At 40.5% G+C, this 17,779-nt stretch overlaps 1 protein-coding gene across 8 annotated transcripts in view; it reads left to right on the plus strand.

Moving 5' to 3' along the window:
• The window catches only part of ZNF410 (zinc finger protein 410), a 22,323-nt gene extending 4,911 nt beyond the window's left edge, over window positions 1–17,412 (plus strand). For all 8 annotated transcript variants that reach the window (XM_074824701.1, XM_074824697.1, XM_074824702.1 and 5 more), the window contains 8 exons: window positions 9,020–9,155; window positions 9,451–9,684; window positions 9,940–10,131; window positions 10,970–11,129; window positions 11,951–12,132; window positions 14,876–14,965; window positions 16,094–16,219; window positions 16,779–17,412. In XM_074824701.1, coding sequence (XP_074680802.1) covers window positions 9,020–9,155; window positions 9,451–9,684; window positions 9,940–10,131; window positions 10,970–11,129; window positions 11,951–12,132; window positions 14,876–14,965; window positions 16,094–16,219; window positions 16,779–16,963 — 1,305 coding nt within the window. In that variant the 3' untranslated portion in view covers window positions 16,964–17,412. The remainder of the gene's footprint in view (window positions 1–9,019; window positions 9,156–9,450; window positions 9,685–9,939; window positions 10,132–10,969; window positions 11,130–11,950; window positions 12,133–14,875; window positions 14,966–16,093; window positions 16,220–16,778) is intronic.
• The last annotated feature ends 367 nt before the right edge of the window (window positions 17,413–17,779 follow it).

Here is a 17,779-nt window from a genome sequence, read left to right on the forward strand (position 1 = left end):
CTTTTATAATGTTCTTTCTGTTACAAGAATAAAATAAATTACTGTATTGACTACTTCTTTCCCTCAAACCAAACTGACTTCACTTGGCTTTGGGGAGTCTGCATTATTCTGTTAGCATCAGCCAGTTCTGTTCTTTAAAGTACTCGTGTTTCCATTAAGCAGTTGGCAGAAGTGGTAGGCAGCAGCACCCAGGGGATCCCGGTTGCTTGGTGTGAGGCTGCTGGACCATTCCCAGGCTCAGCCAGTAGCACGGCTGAGTGTGAATTGCAGTGATGTATGTGTGTGCACACAGTGCATGCACAGCTGGCCACAAACAGATTAACACATGCACAGGTAAAAGTACCTTTAAGAGGTAAACACAAACAGCATGAACAACACTAAAGTTTGTTAGTGGAATATATCTATACCCTCATCACGCAGCTCTCATGCATACTCACAGTCACAGATGTGCCTGGTCTCTGCCAGACCTGAAGTCTTTCCGGTATCTGTGTGCAGACCCAGGGCTTTTTAGCCAGTTTCTGGCTGGAATCTTGGGTTTTTTTCAGACTATGGTTGCCTCCTCCTCACACATTAGTCAGCTAGAAGTTCACTAGCAGTGCGCTCACTTGTGGGTAGAATGTTTAGGAATATGCTTAGTAAGTAGATAGAAGGGACTGCAGTGATCAGACACAGCAGTGTACTGACCAGCAGCCAGTGAACATATGATTGGTGTCTCTTCTCTCCCCCATACCCACGGTTCTTTCTCCACTTACCCACCTTGATTCCTCCTTTGATCCTCCCCCTAAACATTGCATAATAAGTTTTACACATCCTGCAGTTCTTGTTATATCGGATAGTAAGTTTGGTCTTTCCTGTGAGACCCATTCAGATAACCAAAGACAATTTTGTTTTCTTACCAGTTACAAAAGTTCTGGTTGAACCTCTTCAAGATTTCACTTCAGCAGTGGCCTACTGATCAGTGTCTGAGGAGTTCTGGTCTTTGTTACTCTTACCTATAATTTGCTAGATACAACAGTCTGCAGTTTGTTACATTCAACAGATTTGTATGTTCAATTTATTACCTCTCCCATTTCTTGCCTTTGTCTTTTCAGCTGAATAGCCATTAGCCAGCTATCTGTACATTCACCTACTTAAAAGTGCAGAGGACTGTATCGCTTTGTGTCCTTGCTTTTCTGGTTCTCAGCTTTAGCTTTTTAGAAGGCTAAGGTCCTAGAGCAGAGGAGCTATGAAGTACCTTTTCAGGAAGTTTGCAAGTTTAAATTGAATTGGTTAAATTGAATTGGTTTTATTGAGTCTTCTGTTTTTATCCCTTTTCAGTCCATATGCAATACAGCAGGTACGTTAAACTGGTATTCTAAAGAGAATGATGATTACATGCTGGTAATTTGTCACAGCCCAGGTCATGTGGTTAAGGTATTTGTTTCTTAATGGAGCAGCCAAAGCCTTTCCAATCACACTATTCAGGAAAAGTAGCTGCAAATTCGTAGTAGCCATGAGTAGTCTCAGCATGGGCTGCAGGGAGTTTTGAGGCTTTCTCTTGCCTTGTGGTTGATATCTCTTAACTTCTATCCAATTTTCTCCCAGTTCTGAATTATAAGGTCAGGGGACTTTGTTACTTCAGTCTGTGAGTGGGTGAATTCCCATAGATTGTTTCTGACAGCCCAGGACCTGGATAGTTGGAGTGCTTGCTCCCTCATTCCTCGAATAGGAGCTGTAGTGGGCCTTGTTTTTTCTCAATTTGAGCAAGGTATTTGTTAATTAGGCATGTTTACATAATAGTCCTATTTCCCCATAGCAGAGGTACATTTCCTTCCCAGCAAGCCCAGAGCAGAGTAGGCCATTCTCCAGTAGGAACAGGCTTGATGCATGAAAGCTACGGTGGTTGCAGAGGGCATCCTTTCCATAGATGCTGTCTTCTAAACCATGTTCCTCAACCTTGATCAGGGCTATTTTATGCTACAGATTGGGATTCACTGACATTGTGGATTACCAAATCTATGCACAGCCTCTTTCTGGTTCTAATTGTGAAAGCTGAGTGTTAAGTTAGTACTGTTTTCTACTCCTTTGATGTGAAACTGGTAGATACCCTTTTTTACACCTTTCCTAAATAGCAATTCAAGTATCTCTGAAAGTCAACAATGATTTTGTATCCTTTGGTTAGCCAGGGCACCATAATTCTTATAGCCACAGATGTTCTTTCATATCCCCTACCATGTGAGAAAGGTATTAATTAAGAGCTAACTGTATTTGTGTAACATCTAAATAATATTAATCAAAGCACTATTGATGGATTGCATAAATTCCTTTGTCACTGGTTTTATCTCTAAAGAAGCCACCAACATGCCAGTAAATGTTTAATACTTAAGAAGAGGTGAATCCTCTTTTCATAGGAAGTTACCAAGTTGTTTGAAGATGGTTTGTAAGGTCAGACTTTTTTCTTCTGGACTCCCTGCCCCCAAAGCTGTATTATGAGCATTCCTCAGGGAACTGATAAGATCTGCTTTTTGCATGCTTTAAGCCTTCAGGGTGATTTGTTACAATTGCAAGTATTTCCAAGCCACCTCCCCCACAGGGGTCCACTGCAGGGTGTTTTCTGCTCTCGGGGGTAGCTCTAACACATTAAAGTGAACTACAGCTCTCTAACTTGAATTGGCTGTTGAAAAGGGGGTGGAGGGAGGTATTTTAGCCTCTCCTTTCTCTCCTCATCGGTGCCTCACGAGGATAGACTCCTAAGGATGAATTAATTCCCCAGAGGTTGTATGGGAGGAAGACATCCCAGTTTCTAGCTAACAAGCCTCCTGCCCTCCACACCCTCCAGCTCCAACCCCTCCTTTCCCCCTCACCCCTCCTTCTCTGCTAAATGACCTTTTGACCTCTTTATTTTGTAGCGGTTCACTGGTTAAATTTAGAACAGAAACCATATGGATAAAAACCCATGGTCCCTGCTGCTCTGGGAGTCTAGTCTAGCTCTCCAGCTGTCCAGTGGAGGATAGACTTGAACATTAGTACTAGAGAACCTTCCTCCCCTGTCCCTCCCAGCCATCCCCACCTCAAACAGAGCAGCTGCCTGACACTCCTTGGCTTCTGAATGATCTGATGAAGGGGGTCTGTTATGGGACACAAACCAACCTGATCCATCCCAGATGGCCATATTTTCATTTGTTTCTGTTGTGCTTTTTTTTTTTTTAAGGATTTCTAGGAGGGATTCCCAGTTCTTTAAAAAGATTTTTTTTTTTTGATGTGGGTTTTTTTCCCCTCGAGTCATTATCTAAGCTTCTTGGCAAGACAAGCATTCTGCACTGTTTGTGGTGATAGACCCTGGGATCATCCTGTCCAGCCATCTCTTGTTGTCCAGCAGGGATGACAATTATTTGTTTACTATCAAGAGCCAAGAAATATTTACATTTTTAGTACATACACTACTTACAGGATTTTCAGAGTCATGTGGTGTTTCAGCAGAGGGAGTAAAAGGAGGGTATATTCAAGAAGGTGGTATGGAAGAGCCAAAAAAAAAATTCTCCATAGCAAGATGCTGCTGAATTTTGCCCATTTTGTCCCTCCAAGACTTATAGATTCTCTCTGTATGACTCATGTCTGGCCCATAAAATTTGAATCTTTAAGTCAAGGATGTCCTTTTGCAATTAATCAATATCAAAATTTGTTTCAAATTCCAAGAGATATATCTTGGCTATAGAGTAAAGCTACCTCACACCTCTTATCATTTCTTTTGTGTTCTGTTAATATTCTGTGCATTCAGTTTCCCTAACTATTCCTAATCAGGTGCCCCAAGATGTTCTGTCTGCTTGGTTGCAAATTCTAGCACTTTGGCCGTACTTGGAGAACGATCAGTCCCCTCCTTACATAGGGATTCTATAGTCACCACCTCGGGAATACTTACAGCCCATCTGGCTCCTGTTTGTGATACCAGATATTATGTGGTTATGAGATCTGACAAACTGTAGCATCCAGGAGATTCCTCCCCTCCTGGTCCTTCAGACAAGAGACCACTGGACGGTTCCCAGGTGCACACAGAAGTGAGGCTGAGCCTGAACTGCAAATATGCTCCCATGCACACGTAGACAGTACAGACATGTGTGGCTGTAAATACTAACACATGGCAGGATGCTACTTTTACAGGCACCCCCCCCAACCACAAATGGCATTCACATGGAACAGGAAGACGACAAATGGCCTAATCCTGTTCCTACTCATCAGGTAACCAGGCTTGAAATTTGCAGTTTGCTAACATATCACACACATGCCCTCGCTCAGCTGACATGCATACTCACAGCCATGCATCTGTCCAGTCTCTGCCAAACCTGAGTCCTTCCAGGATCTACCTCCAGGCCCTGGGCTTTTTAATCCAGTCTCTGGCCAGGATCTTGGGTTTCCAGACTATGACAGGCTAGTCCAGTGTAAAGCTAACTAGATGAACATCCTCAGCAACTATTTAGGAGCAAAGAACATTTGAGAAGAAGACCAGATAGACTACAGTGACAAGGCAGAGCAGTGTACTGACCTGCAGCCTGCTAACATGTGGCCAACCCCTTCCCCTCCTATCCACCTTGATCCTTCCCCTAAACAGCCCCGTTTTTCACATTCCCACAGCTTCCTCATCTTAAGAGATCTTAATAATAAGTTTTACCTGGTCCCAGAATTTCCCTCATATCCCATAAGAAGTTTGCTCTTGCTTGTGAGATGAGTTCTGGTAATCCATGATAACATTGTTCCTATTTCTTACAACGTTTCTGGTTGAATTTCTTCAAGGTCACATTCAAGTCGTTCCTGTAATGGCCCATCCGTCAATGTCTCAGGAGTTCTGGTCTTTGTTACTCTCTCTTATCTGCACTTTGTTAGAGTTTGTGTATCTGCACATTTAACTTATCACCTCTCCTGTTCCTAGGCTGTTTTTTATGCTGACTAGCTAACTCCCAGATACCCTTACGATTTCCTATTTGCTTTCAACTGCAAAACCAAATTAAAAGAAACTTAAGAAAGCATGACACAGTGTTTGTAATGATTTTTTTCCTATATTCCAGTTGCTGTAGTTGTCAAAGGTATTCAGTGATTTTGAACAGGAAGCAAGGTTTATGGAAGTACTTAGCTGTCAAGATATAACTGTCACATGAAATTTTTTTTTTCTCTGAATTATTTGATGTAGAGTTGGTGATTGGTTTGCTTTAGTTTGTGGGAAGGGTTGGGGTTTTTTATTCCAAATTTTAATAATAAGCATGATTCATGTCCTTTTGTTTACTTCTGCTTCTTTTGCTCCCTTTTAATTCTCTGTACCAGCTTGTTATTACTTTACAATTAAAAGTGTCTATTTTCTTCTGAGCATCTGTTTGTGGCTGCTGCAGTTTGCTTTTCCATAGTGACTTAATGTTGCTGTGTTGAAGTGTAGGGTTCAAAGTAAAGCTTTCCTACTTTAGGAGAGAAGTTTTATCTAAGGCTTTCTATAAAAAGAGTCCATAAAAGAAGTGTTTCATGGTAGAATAGGCAGCAGTAGGGATCATGAACAGCATTTAAATAAAAGAATCCAGTAATTTAGAGCCATCTTGCTGCCTATGTTTTTTTAGTCTAAACTTCTTTCTTCTGGCTGCCTGGCTTTGTTATTCCTAAGTCTCTTCTTTTTTTACCCCTCTTTCTCCTATTTTTTAATCTTAAATTAGAATGCATGGCCTTGGGAGAGGGACTGTCTCTTATTGCCTATGCATTTTTTTGACAATATAAAGATAGTTCCCTCTTCTGACTGAGGCCTCTGAATAATCTTACAATATATCTAAGAGGAAAACATGCTAACCTTTCAAACTGCAGTCTGGCTTGTGGCCTAGTTGAAGTGGCATATTGCCATCTGAATGACTTCAAGACTTAAGTTTTACCTTCATAATTGTCAACAATGACAGACTGCTCCTAAGGGGGAGGGTGAGCTGGGAGCTACTGCAGCACCTGAGCGTGGCAGGCAGAGATGGTGCTGGGAACAGGGTCCATCCACAGCCCTGGATGAGGCAAAGTGATGAACCAGGTCCAGGGTCTATCCAGAGAGTCCAGTCAGGAGTAGCAGGAGATGGGGCTGAAGACACTGATGCAGTAAAAGTCTGTGGTCTATCCAGGAGATAGGGCTTTGAGACAGGTAAACCTACAACACAGCTCAGGAAGGGACTAGAGAGCACAGGCTGAGCTTAAACAGAGCCCCTGGGCAGAGGGTGGGTGGAGGTCCAGGTGAGACCACTCAGGACAATTAAGGCTTCAGGGCTCTGACAGCACTAGCTCTTAGAGGTAAAACTGTTTGAAGAAGCATCAGTATTTCCAGTGTTTTCATGAGAGGCAATAAGCATAGAGAAATCAGAGCCCAAACTATTAAGTTTTCTCTGCAGTTTCTTTTATTTAATGAACTTTGTCCTGATGTAGGAGAAACTCAAAGGCTGGTATCTGCTATAGAAATAATTTGGAATTGGGTGCCAGTAATTCTGAAAATTAAATACTAAGACAATTGCAACATAAAAAATAAGACTCAAATTATTAGTGACTGTTAAGTTTTAATCACAAATATACCATGGGCATATCATGCTTTTTTACTCTGTTTCTTTTGACACTGATGAACCATCTCACTGCACAGACAAGTCCATCTGGGCTCTGCATGAATGCATGCTAAAATGTGTCACAATGAGGGTGGTAGCTTTTGAATAATTATCTTGTACAGTTTCTTTTTAAATGCCAAAGATAAAGGAAGTCTGTTGCATACAGTTGTTTGCTAGACAGCAGCAGAATGCAGGATCTTTATGTCAAGGAGTTTCCTAGAGATAAGGAATAGTGACTTGAGGGTTAAGTTTTTGGCATGTTATTATTTTTCATATTTATTTCATCTGTGTTTTTCAAAATATTTTGAGAGTGTGAGTATAGGAGTAAGTCTGTTTGACAGAATTTACAGCCAAACAAATAGATCCTACATATGGTTTTTGAGGGGCATTTTCTCTGAAGTGTGGAGTATGTGTCTGGATCTGTTACAGTTGACCCTTTTCAGTCTTTCTGGTCTCTGGAAGGAAGTTTAATTCCATATAAGGGAGGGATTTGAGACCATGTTTGTTAAAAAAGCTTGTGGCGTTCACAGAAGAATTAGTTCAGTCGATTGCAAACGTTGGGCTGTGTTATCTCCTAACTCCCAGCAGCACTTCCTTTGTTAAATTAGAATATTTTAGTATGGACTGGTGTGGCACTGGTAACAGAAAAAAAGAGAGTCTTATTTCTGTGTCTGTGCCTTGGAGGTAAAGAGGAGTCCAGCATTATATATATCCAGTAGTCTGACAAAAGCTTGAGGTGTTCTCAGGGGGACAGAATGACTAAACCAGGTGCATGCTTTGCTGCTCTGAACTTGGTTAAATATGGGGAGACTTTCAGGGGTGAGGAAAGGCATTTCTCTGACTTCCAGTTCCTTTTCAAATGTCAGGTTCTTTTTTTGAAACTCAAGATTTTTAGGAGTTAGCCAGAAGTAATTTTTGTATTGCCAGATCTGACTGATGTTAAGGATGGCTAAATCTGCTGGACTGAATGACCCAGGGAATCTTTCACCTCCTGGGCCCGTCAGGATGAGGGCTGCTCCCTATTTCTGATCTTAGATCCAGCCACTAGTGAGGTCTAGTACAGTTTTCAAAGAGGTGCACACACACATGCACTGTACAGATGTGACTGGTGCCAAACAGATTGAGACAAGTAGGACGCTTGTCGCTTTACCCAAATAAACACAGGCAACGCAGAGTGCCTGATTCTGTTTCCAAGGGTTGCTGCCTAGAGAAAACCTTCATGGGTTTCTCCAGGATCTGTCCCCACACTTCTCATTTTGCTTGCCAACTAGCCTGGCTTGGAGTTCACTAGCATATCTCTCTCTCTCTCTCTCTCTCTCTCTCTCTCTCTCTCTCTCTCTCTCTCTCACACACACACACACACACACACACACTCTAGAGATAGGGATCACACAGGAGGTAGTTAGGAATGGCATTTAATAAGAAGACAGGAGGGACTGCAATGGTTAGACTGCACCAGACAACTGAATTGACCAACTTTCTGCTTATATGTAATGAGCCTCTTCTATCCTTCCCTCTCCATTTTTCTGTTTGTTCTGCCCTGATCCACCTTGACCCCTTCCTTTTCCTGCCATTGACCTTTCCCTTAAACAATGCATAGTAAGTCCTGTACGATCCCCCAAATCTCTTGTTCAGTCCCAAAGTCCTCCCCAGGGAATGCTTCCCAGCATAAGTCCTATACCTCTTTGTGCAATAGTCCCCCTTGTTTTTTGCACAGTATTCTGGAGAGGGTTTCTTCTGTTGAATCCCCTTAGTGGGTGGGTTTTACACTAAGGACAATGACTTTAATTGTCCATCTTTGATGGTTTTAGGAATAGCTGATTTGGATGGATAAGACTGTCTGTGTTCTCCCCCTTGTCATACCAACCTTGTTCCTCTGATCATTATCTGCCTATTTTGAATAGCCATTAGCTAGACATCTTTGCAACTAGTCTTTTGCTGGCTTTTTTATTTTAAAAAGGCTAGCTTTCTTTCAGTTAAGTATTTAATGACAATGATTTAAAAAAATACCTGTACCAAAGGCTGAGCATAGAAAACATTTACTTGGAAGGTTAGTGTAGTAAAGTATCAAGTGGTAAAAGATGAATTAAAAAGGAATATATGCCTTAAAATGTGGCATATATTGGTAAAATTCATCTTAGTAAAAGATGAATTAAAAAGGAATATAGCCTAAGTAGCCTTCAGAGTAGTCTGCAATGATCCAGAGCTGTTTATTGTATGTTAAAGAAATGAGAATTTTTATAGGTACTTCAGAGATGACAAATAGAAACAATTCCTTCTTTGCCATTAATGTAAATTGAAAAGCTTCCATTTACTTTTATGTGTATTCATGGGATTATATTCAGTGTCTCCTACAAGACAGTAGGGGGTAATGGACGGGTTTAGTACCTTTTTAAGTGATTTGTGCTGTTCTTGACCTAATCTTCAGTATCTTTTTTCAGCTGCTGGTTCAGTTTGTTCAGAATACTTCTATTCCACTGGGGCAAGGGCTGGTGGAATCCGAACCAAAAGACATCACCTGTCTTTCTCTCCTTCCTGTTACTGAGACCTCAGAATGCAACAGACTCATGTTGCCAGGTAAAATCTATGCGGCAGACCTTAGCAAGCGTGCCCTTCACACAGCTCTCTTTACTGCACCACTGCGGTCACTGCCTCTTGCTGATAAGGCATTCCAGGCATGGAGGAACAAGTTCAGAAGGCTGACTGAAACTTTTCTCATTTAACAGTGAAGTCTGACTAGTTATAGAAAATTCCCTCCTCCTTCAATCTCTCTCAAGTTCTGATTTTTTTTCTAGAAAAATAACTTCATAGGTATCTTTTAGTCATAGTGTATTTATACTTTTATTTACTTCGGTTGCACTTTCTTCACTAGATGATGAAAGAGATCTCACTTCTCCAAGTCACACCAATTCTTCCAAAGATGTTTCTTCATCTGCTGTCTTGAGAAGTCTCCAGGTAAATGTGGGCCCTGATGGAGAGGAAACAAGGGCACAGAATGTACAGAAACCATCTGAACTTCTGTCAACTCCAGAGACTTCCAGTTTATTGCAAGACCTCCAGCCCAGTGACAGCACTTCATTTATTCTTCTCAACCTAACAAGAGCAGGTAATTCTCCTTCTCTTTGTCATCTGGCTGGGTATGTCTCAGACAGCAGAATGCAGGAGATACGAGTAACAGCTCTGTCCCTGCTGCTTATGAGGGGAAAGACCATGAAATTTGCTGGGCATTATTGGGTATTTCAGGAGCATTTAATCATCAACAGCTTTCTACAATGTCGAGGTCAGCGAAGACAAAAAATCAAAAAGAAATTTCCCTCTGTTACATTATCCTTCTGTTTCATGAGGTTGTCTTCTTTTCTAGGGCTGGGGTCTCCAGCAGAGCACTTGGTGTTTGTTCAAGATGAAGCAGAAGATTCTGGGAATGATTTTCTCTCTCATGATAGCACAGACAGCAGTACCCCGTGGTTCCTACGAGTGCAAGAATTGGCCCATGACAGTTTAATTGCTGCCACTCGGGCACAGCTTGCCAAGAATGCCAAAGCAAGCAATAATGGTAGGAAATCCCCTGATTCTGTCTCAAAAGTTGAATGTTCCATAGAAGGCCCCTAGTTTCAGCTGGTTTCCTCCTCTCTTTCACTTTCTCTTGCTTTTGATCTGTTCTGACATCTTCAAATCATCAGTGACAGAATTACACAAAACAACCATGTATTTTTTTGCAATATAAATAGGGTCCCCAGTTTTTCTCGGGGAATGAACTTTAGTGGAGCCAGCAGTTCCATTGTAGTCTGCCTGTTCTCTGGTACATGTAAAGAGTATCTTCATTCTGACTGCAGCTGCCTGTATTTCAACTTTCATTTTCACATTGAAGTGTCTGTTTTTAATGCATACTGTAATTCATACTTTCTTCCTAGCTCCACTGGGTTTGGAGCTCAGCTTTCTGGAGAATACATAATTGGATTTAGTCACAAGCTTTATGACAATTATTTTAATAAATAATTGCAAACAAATGCAATATCTCTTTTCTTTTAGCTAAGGTGTTTTTAAAAAGAGTTATTCTGGCTGATACTTAAAATTGGTTGGTTGATGTTGATATAATTTTTACAGTTTTTGATGTATTGGCTTTCTATTCTTGTGGTAAGCCTCATCTGGTAGCAGCTGATCTGATACAGCTAGGTTGTTGGGAATAGTTTATGGGCCTGGTAAGGTTTGCAAATTTGTGTCTGATCCCTGTTTTGGGCTAGGCAGCAGCATGTAGGACATGGTAAACAATTAGTAGCCAGGCACATACCTGCTTTACAGTCCTGTATCATATATGATGCTGGGTTTATATATTAAATTTGACACATAGTAATCTGTATCTTATTTAGATTTTGGTGGGCTTTTTCTTCCAGGTGAAAATGTTCATCTGTGCTCAGGAGATGGGCAGCCGAAAGACTCTAGCCCAATTCCTCATTTATCTCGCGTGGAAAGGAAGCTGAAGTGCACAGTTGAGGGCTGCGATCGGACATTTGTGTGGCCAGCTCACTTCAAGTATCATCTGAAAACACACCGGTGAGCAGAATAAAGCTATATGTTTCAAAGTCATGACTTTGAAAAACTGTGCTCTGTATTTGGGATAATGCTAGTTTTTGACATCGACGAGCTGTGAAAACCTGGTATTGCTCTTGGAAGTACTAGGCCTGTTGCTTGCTCTAGGTCATTTGTGTTGAAACACTTTGACCAGATTTGGATTATTTTTGTAGGTCCTTGTTATTGTTTGGTTTAGAATATTTGTATTTTAACAGGTGGTCAGTAAAGACCATCAGTATCGCTTCTGTGGTATAGTGAACATTAGAACTTGTAGCATGCTATCATATTTTTATATATCCTTGAACAAAGTTGCTTGCTCTAACAAATGACCCTAATCTTTTTTAGCTAAGAAATTGGCAGTCTGTAAGGTAAATTGTAGACGAGAAGCTTAAAAACTGTGAAGGACTCCAACAGACATGAGCCCATCATCTTGCCCTGAGACAGGGCCAGCAGTAATTGCATATGTTATGTGTACACATACAGTAATTTTTGATCCTCCAGTGACTGAAATTCCACAACATTCCTATACAATCTGCTTTACTAAATCATTCTGGGTAGGGAATAGGCAAGGTAATAAGATGAAAAGATATTACCTGAATGGATTATTCCAGTGGACCACCCAGAGTCTGGTTCCTTAGGACTAATTTAGGTCACTCACTTCGGTCGAGTCTCTCCATTTTCTGATATAATTAATTTTGGTTTAAATGTTTTTACTTTTTATTTAATCAAAAAAAGAAGTCAGGTGTTCATGAAAAATACATTGCAGTGGCTGGTAATGAAACAGCTATTTTGTTGCTTTCCAGGAACGACCGCTCCTTCACCTGCCCAGCAGAAGGCTGTGGAAAGAGTTTCTATGTCTTACAGAGGCTGAAGGTGCACATGAGAACTCATAATGGTGAAAAACCCTTCGTGTGCACAGAGCTGGGCTGCGGGAAACAGTTCACGACAGCTGGAAATCTGAAGAACCACCTACGAATTCACACTGGTGTGTTTTAGACCTCACCTATTTGTGGTCTGCAGAGGTGGGGTCTTTACTGAGGAATAAACCACTTCCTCCTCTGTCCTCAAACTTTTGAGAATATTATGTTGTTTATCTCTGCCCTTCATTAATGTCCCTTTTATATCAATTCACATTGACCAATAGGGCACATTAATCAACTGCTTACCCCCTGTACAATTTCACACAGGTTTCACCCTTCAGATACCATATGATGATGCTGTACTTTGCTCAGACCCACGCTCTGAAGATTCCCTTCTCCCCTCAAGCTGTTTGACGGAGGGAGGGTTGTGAGTTGTTTTGGGGAGACTAGACTGTTCCCAAGGGAATAGTTAGTGAACACGACTGCTGTAATTGTTTTTATAAAGAAGCTATTTTAAATTCCTGAAAGGCACAATAGCGTAGATATTTCTCCGGTGTGGAGTCCTGGTGGACACAATTGTAGCTGTACTGACATCTGGCTGAATCTGACTAACTTATGTTACCTATGGTTCTTGTAGAATGACTACATTTGGGAAATTTAGGGAAATGAGGAGTTCAGTGGAATGAGTTGCAAAAATATAGGAGCAAAGTCTAGTAGAAAAGGGCAATAATTAGAATACAGCATTTTAGCATGCAAACAGCTCTGTGCTAATGCTAATTCAGGATGTTACCATATGCTGGAGCCTATGTACTCTTAACTCATGCTCAGCTTTTTATATTAAAACAAGAACCTTTATTTCATAGTGCTGTATTTTATACATGGTTTGTTTATGATGTCTCCTCTGGAGAATTTCATCCTGCCTTGTCAATATTTTTAGAAGTTGGTGTACCAGCCAAAGCCTTGAGAACTACATAAAATGCTTTAGGTGTTTTTATCCTAGAAGGTGGTTTAAGAGAGGCACATAAGTTACTGCTGAAATGAATAGCAATTTAATAGTTAGCAAAGTTCATAGTGAATATTCTGGTGGGTTTGTTTGGTTTTTTAAGCCTCAGGGTTGGTTATCACACCACTTAAACAAATGGCCCAGTTCAAGCCTCTCAGAATATTGGTAGAGATTCCCTGATGGCCTAGGAAGGTAGCATCGCATTACAGTTAATTAACGCTTCAAAATAACCTTGACAACTGTGAGAGCACAAGGCCTCTCTAGTAAAATGAAATTGCAGATTATGTGGGCTGCCAGCAGCTGTTTGTGCCTTCTGCCTTACTTAAACACTACCGTATGGTATGCAGTTTGTAGCTACACATGGAAAAAGGTTGCTATTTTAAAGAATTTGCAGTCTAGCTAGAACACACGGTTTGGGGGCAGATGTTGGGATGTAGTTAAGCATTATATATACCAATAATAAAATTTTGAATGTGTAGTAACAGCAGCCATAATTTTTGCAGTTTTCTTTTGCACTTAAAGCTTCCAGCCAAGATGCAGATAAATAGGCCCATGCACAATCCGCTATGGTAGAGTGAGTGTTCTGCAACCAAGAGAGCAGTAGCATCTGGAGGAGTAAATAATAACTTTCTTACCTGCAAATTGATGATATGCAATTAAGAGTTTGATCAGACCAAAGGTGTTATAAAACTGCAGGTGTAAATAGATCTAGGGTTTCTTATAGATAAACTGTGTACTATTATTTTTGTCAATGGTAGTTTTTCTTCCTTCTTCCAAATTTTAAATATTTATAACAAGCCAGAAGGTACAATCAGTGCTTGAGAATCTGCTACGTATTTCAGCTTTGTAACACCAATCAGAACATACTGTGTTGATCTTTTTTGCTCAGATCTGTTGAATGCTGTAGTAGATAAGAAGCTGAGCAATGAACTGTAGGGAGAGGACTTCTAAAGGCAAAATCACAGTAGAAACAGCTTTAAAAACAAGTTTACTCTGAAAGAACTATGTATATGTTAGACAATAAAATAGCTAAAATAGCTTGCTTAATCTCCTGGGGACTTGCTGTTACTCTGATACAGTAGTCTAGTTAAAGACTTGAAATCATAGTGTTAAACATGGTATATTGAGTTCTTTAGTGGGATGTTGCAGGCAAAAGTTACCTCTGGTTTTATTAAGGCTTTATTAAGAGGGTGTTTAGAGCAGATTAATTATATTGCATTGCATTAGTCTAGTCACCTCCCAATTTATCTTTGTTTAGACAAATACAAAAATAGCTGTGGAGATATATAAAAATAAAAAATTTCAGCCTATGAGAACAAATTGTGCCTTGAATTACTGTTCCTCCACACATAAATATAAATGACTGACACATCTCTCACAGGATTTTGGCAAGTTCAGCCTGATCTGAAATAAAGTATAGAATCTGATATGAAGGGAAGTACAGTTAATGGGATTTTTGGCACTGAGAGGCAGAAAGGGAACAGGATCCTGGGAGTGTGTGGAGCAGAGAGCTGGTTGTTAAGAACTGCATGTAGAAGATATATCATAGTCCAGGTACTTTAATATTACTCTTCTGGTATTTATATACCTGGAAGATCTATTTAGAAATAGTGGACCCTTGCTTTGCCTTCAGTGAATGATGATCTAAGAATATTTCAGAAAGAATGCCGGTGTTTCCTCTTGAAAGCTGATTAAGAGAATGCTTTAAAAGTCTTAGGAAGCATATACATAATTTCCGTTGAACTTTGTTGCATGTAAGGCCAAAAGGGGGAATGGGGTAGAGATCTCGAGGCTGTTCTCAGGGACTTGGACAATCAGGTCAAGTTGTGATCCCAAAAATCTAAGAACTTGCTTTTCCCTTGTAGGGGAAAAACCCTTTCTGTGTGAGGCACAGGGATGCGGTCGCTCCTTTGCCGAATACTCCAGCCTTCGGAAACATTTGGTTGTCCACTCAGGTAGGAGTCTTCATCTGACATTCTGTGACTTATCTAAGAAAAGATCTTTATTGTAGGACTTTAATTTGATTTCCTTAAGAAAAATCCCCTGGTTTCTACAGGACTTCTGGTCACAGTGTTTCACAACTTCCTTTGTGGTGCCTGTAGCCTGTATGCTTTAATCTTTTCTGTTGTTTGTTTCTAAATTTTATGTTTCTAAATTCAAATGACATTTTAAAAATTGTTTCTAAAATGTCATGAAGTTGGATATCTGTTTCATAGCTGCCATTTTGTTATTTAAAAGGGAGAATGTAGCACCTCTGTATATTAATCAAAGCCATTCAAATCTGAACTGTCTCATGAGTGGGTTTCTGACATAGGTAGGGTTTTCCTTTATTTTTTAATATTACATACTTGTAATTGGACAAAGCATTAGATGGAAATGTATTTCACAAGTGTTTCAAAGCCTCTGCCTTCTGTTTTGATTGATCTATCTTAAATATCATCAGCACATGATGAATATGGCATGTTTTGGGAAGGGGAGATTTTATTGGAGGAGTAACTTTTGGGACTACTTGAGTTCTCCACACCTTTTCTTCCCTGCCTCCTTGGCTTCCATGCTATTGATCTCACATGTATGGACATCATACTTGTTGTATGGTGAAAATGTTAGTCTGCTCTGTAAAAGGGAAATCCATTCACAGTGACAAGTCATCATCCAGTCTCTGCTCAGTCATGTAAACCAGATGCTGAAATTTGTTGTGTGATGGCAGGACATAGCTTCCTTGCCTCTGCTTCCTTGCTTTCGGTCATTTTATTCTAGGTATGGGACATCAAATATTTCCATGTCACTGAGTAAGAGATTCCAAATAACTTGTTCCCTCTCATAAATCAGACTCGAAGACTTTACGTTACTCTTCAGACTTGAGTTTTCCAACAGCTGGCAATAGGGATATCTAAAACTCTTCTGTTCTGGAAGCTTATTGCTCTCCAGGAAACAGGAACATTTCTCATTTGTTTTTTCACTGATAATTAGCACCAGTGGTGTCAACAGCCATTTCAAAACAGTATTATTGGCTTCTCGGTTGATGAGGTTTTTCTTCTCAATGTGGTAATTCTTGGGATATTTTTTCCCCTCTCTACTTCAAGGAGTGAAGCCCCATCAGTGCCAAATTTGTGGGAAGACATTTTCCCAGAGTGGTAGCAGAAATGTGCATATGAGGAAACACCACTCCCGAATTGGAACAGCTGGTAGCAGAGAGCGAGAACAGCCAGGTAAGGAAGGGAGGGCACTGTCTGTGGGGGAGAAGTGGTGGAAAGAGTTAGTGGATGGTCAAAGAGAAGGGAAGATTGTTTGTCCTGAAAATATGAGACCACAAGCCAGTAAGGAATAAAATACTGTTCTTGGAGATGAGGATGGATTGCTCACCTTCCCCTTTTCTAGGACAGAAGACAAAGGCGTATTTCTGTATTGTGGTCAAGGAGCAGATAGGTTTATTGTTTTCAAAATTAACATGAATCTAGGATCTTTTTTTTACATGGAATTTGTGTCCTTCATTATGTATTTTTGTTGTAAGCAGCCTGTTTTTTTTATGCAGTATGAATTATTTAAAGAGAAAACCAAGCCTGCATGAGATCCCACCATACTGCAACTCAAAACAATAACTATAGGGCTTACCATCCATTGGAGTGCCAGATGCCCAAAGAGTAGAAATGGATAGAGTAGGTGTCTAGGGAAGAAGTCTGTGTGACTTGAAGTGGGGCAGCGATTGTATCTTATATTACAGTATCATTACATCATGAGAATTTTGTTTTACCCTTTTTTTCCAAATAGAGTCACTGATGGGCAGCAGTTTGCTGGAAGAATCTACAGTGCATAGTAAGAATCTCATCTCCATGAACTCTCAACCCAGCCTTGGTGTTGAGTCTCTGCACCTGCCAGACACTGAGTCTATTATTGGAGTAGAGGAGGGTGAGACCAGCTGCTCTTTTTTCCGCCCTCTTATATGTGGTGACTGAAGTGGGATCGATTATTCCTCCTAGAGGCTCACCATGTTGCAGTGGGATGAGTGAACATTGCTTTAACAGTGCACGGAGCAGGTGGGTAGATGGAGAATGAATCATAAAACTGGAGTTGGAGAAGACCTCCTGGACCAAGTTTCTCTCTTGCAGAACTTAAAAGGTGAAGTCTGCTGCTTAGGTGTCATTTAGCCCTTGTCGTGGAACACCATTTCAAAACTGTTTATGCAGTCCATTCTCCTAAAGCCTAAGTGTTTGTTTTCCTGGAGCACCTAGGAGCCCCAGTTAAGGACCAGGACCTCATTGTGCTAGGCACCGTACAAACATTCAGTATCTTGAGCAACAGGCCTGCCTTCCATCCTTTACCTTCAGAGACTATATTCTAATACATCTCACTGTCAGAAGCTGACTTACTATCTGAAATAAACGTACTACTTGATATCATTTAATTACATTTGCTGTGTTCTTTTCCTGCTTTCCCCAGTCACTTTTTCCTCCAAAATTTGTTTGGTATATCAAGCTCTTCAAATCAGTCTACGATGCAGATCATTTTGTATTTTTGTTAAAGACATTCTTCAGAATTGGCATTATTAAGAATGAAGAGTTTTGCTAAGATACTATGCATCTATAATAACTATAAATGCAAAGAGAATGCTTTGAGTTTATATTGCTCCCTAGCTGAATGTAAAGGTAGTGCTGCTGTCAGTATTGTAGTTTGGAGGTCTTGCAGAAGCTTTGCCCGTGAATCAGGATCTCATGGGGGTTTGGCTACCATCTCATCAGTTGATGGGAGATGGTCCAGTGAGATGTCTTCTT

Source organism: Strix aluco, chromosome 4, assembly GCF_031877795.1.
Source record: "Strix aluco isolate bStrAlu1 chromosome 4, bStrAlu1.hap1, whole genome shotgun sequence".
In the NCBI taxonomy this organism is placed as follows: domain Eukaryota; kingdom Metazoa; phylum Chordata; class Aves; order Strigiformes; family Strigidae; genus Strix; species Strix aluco.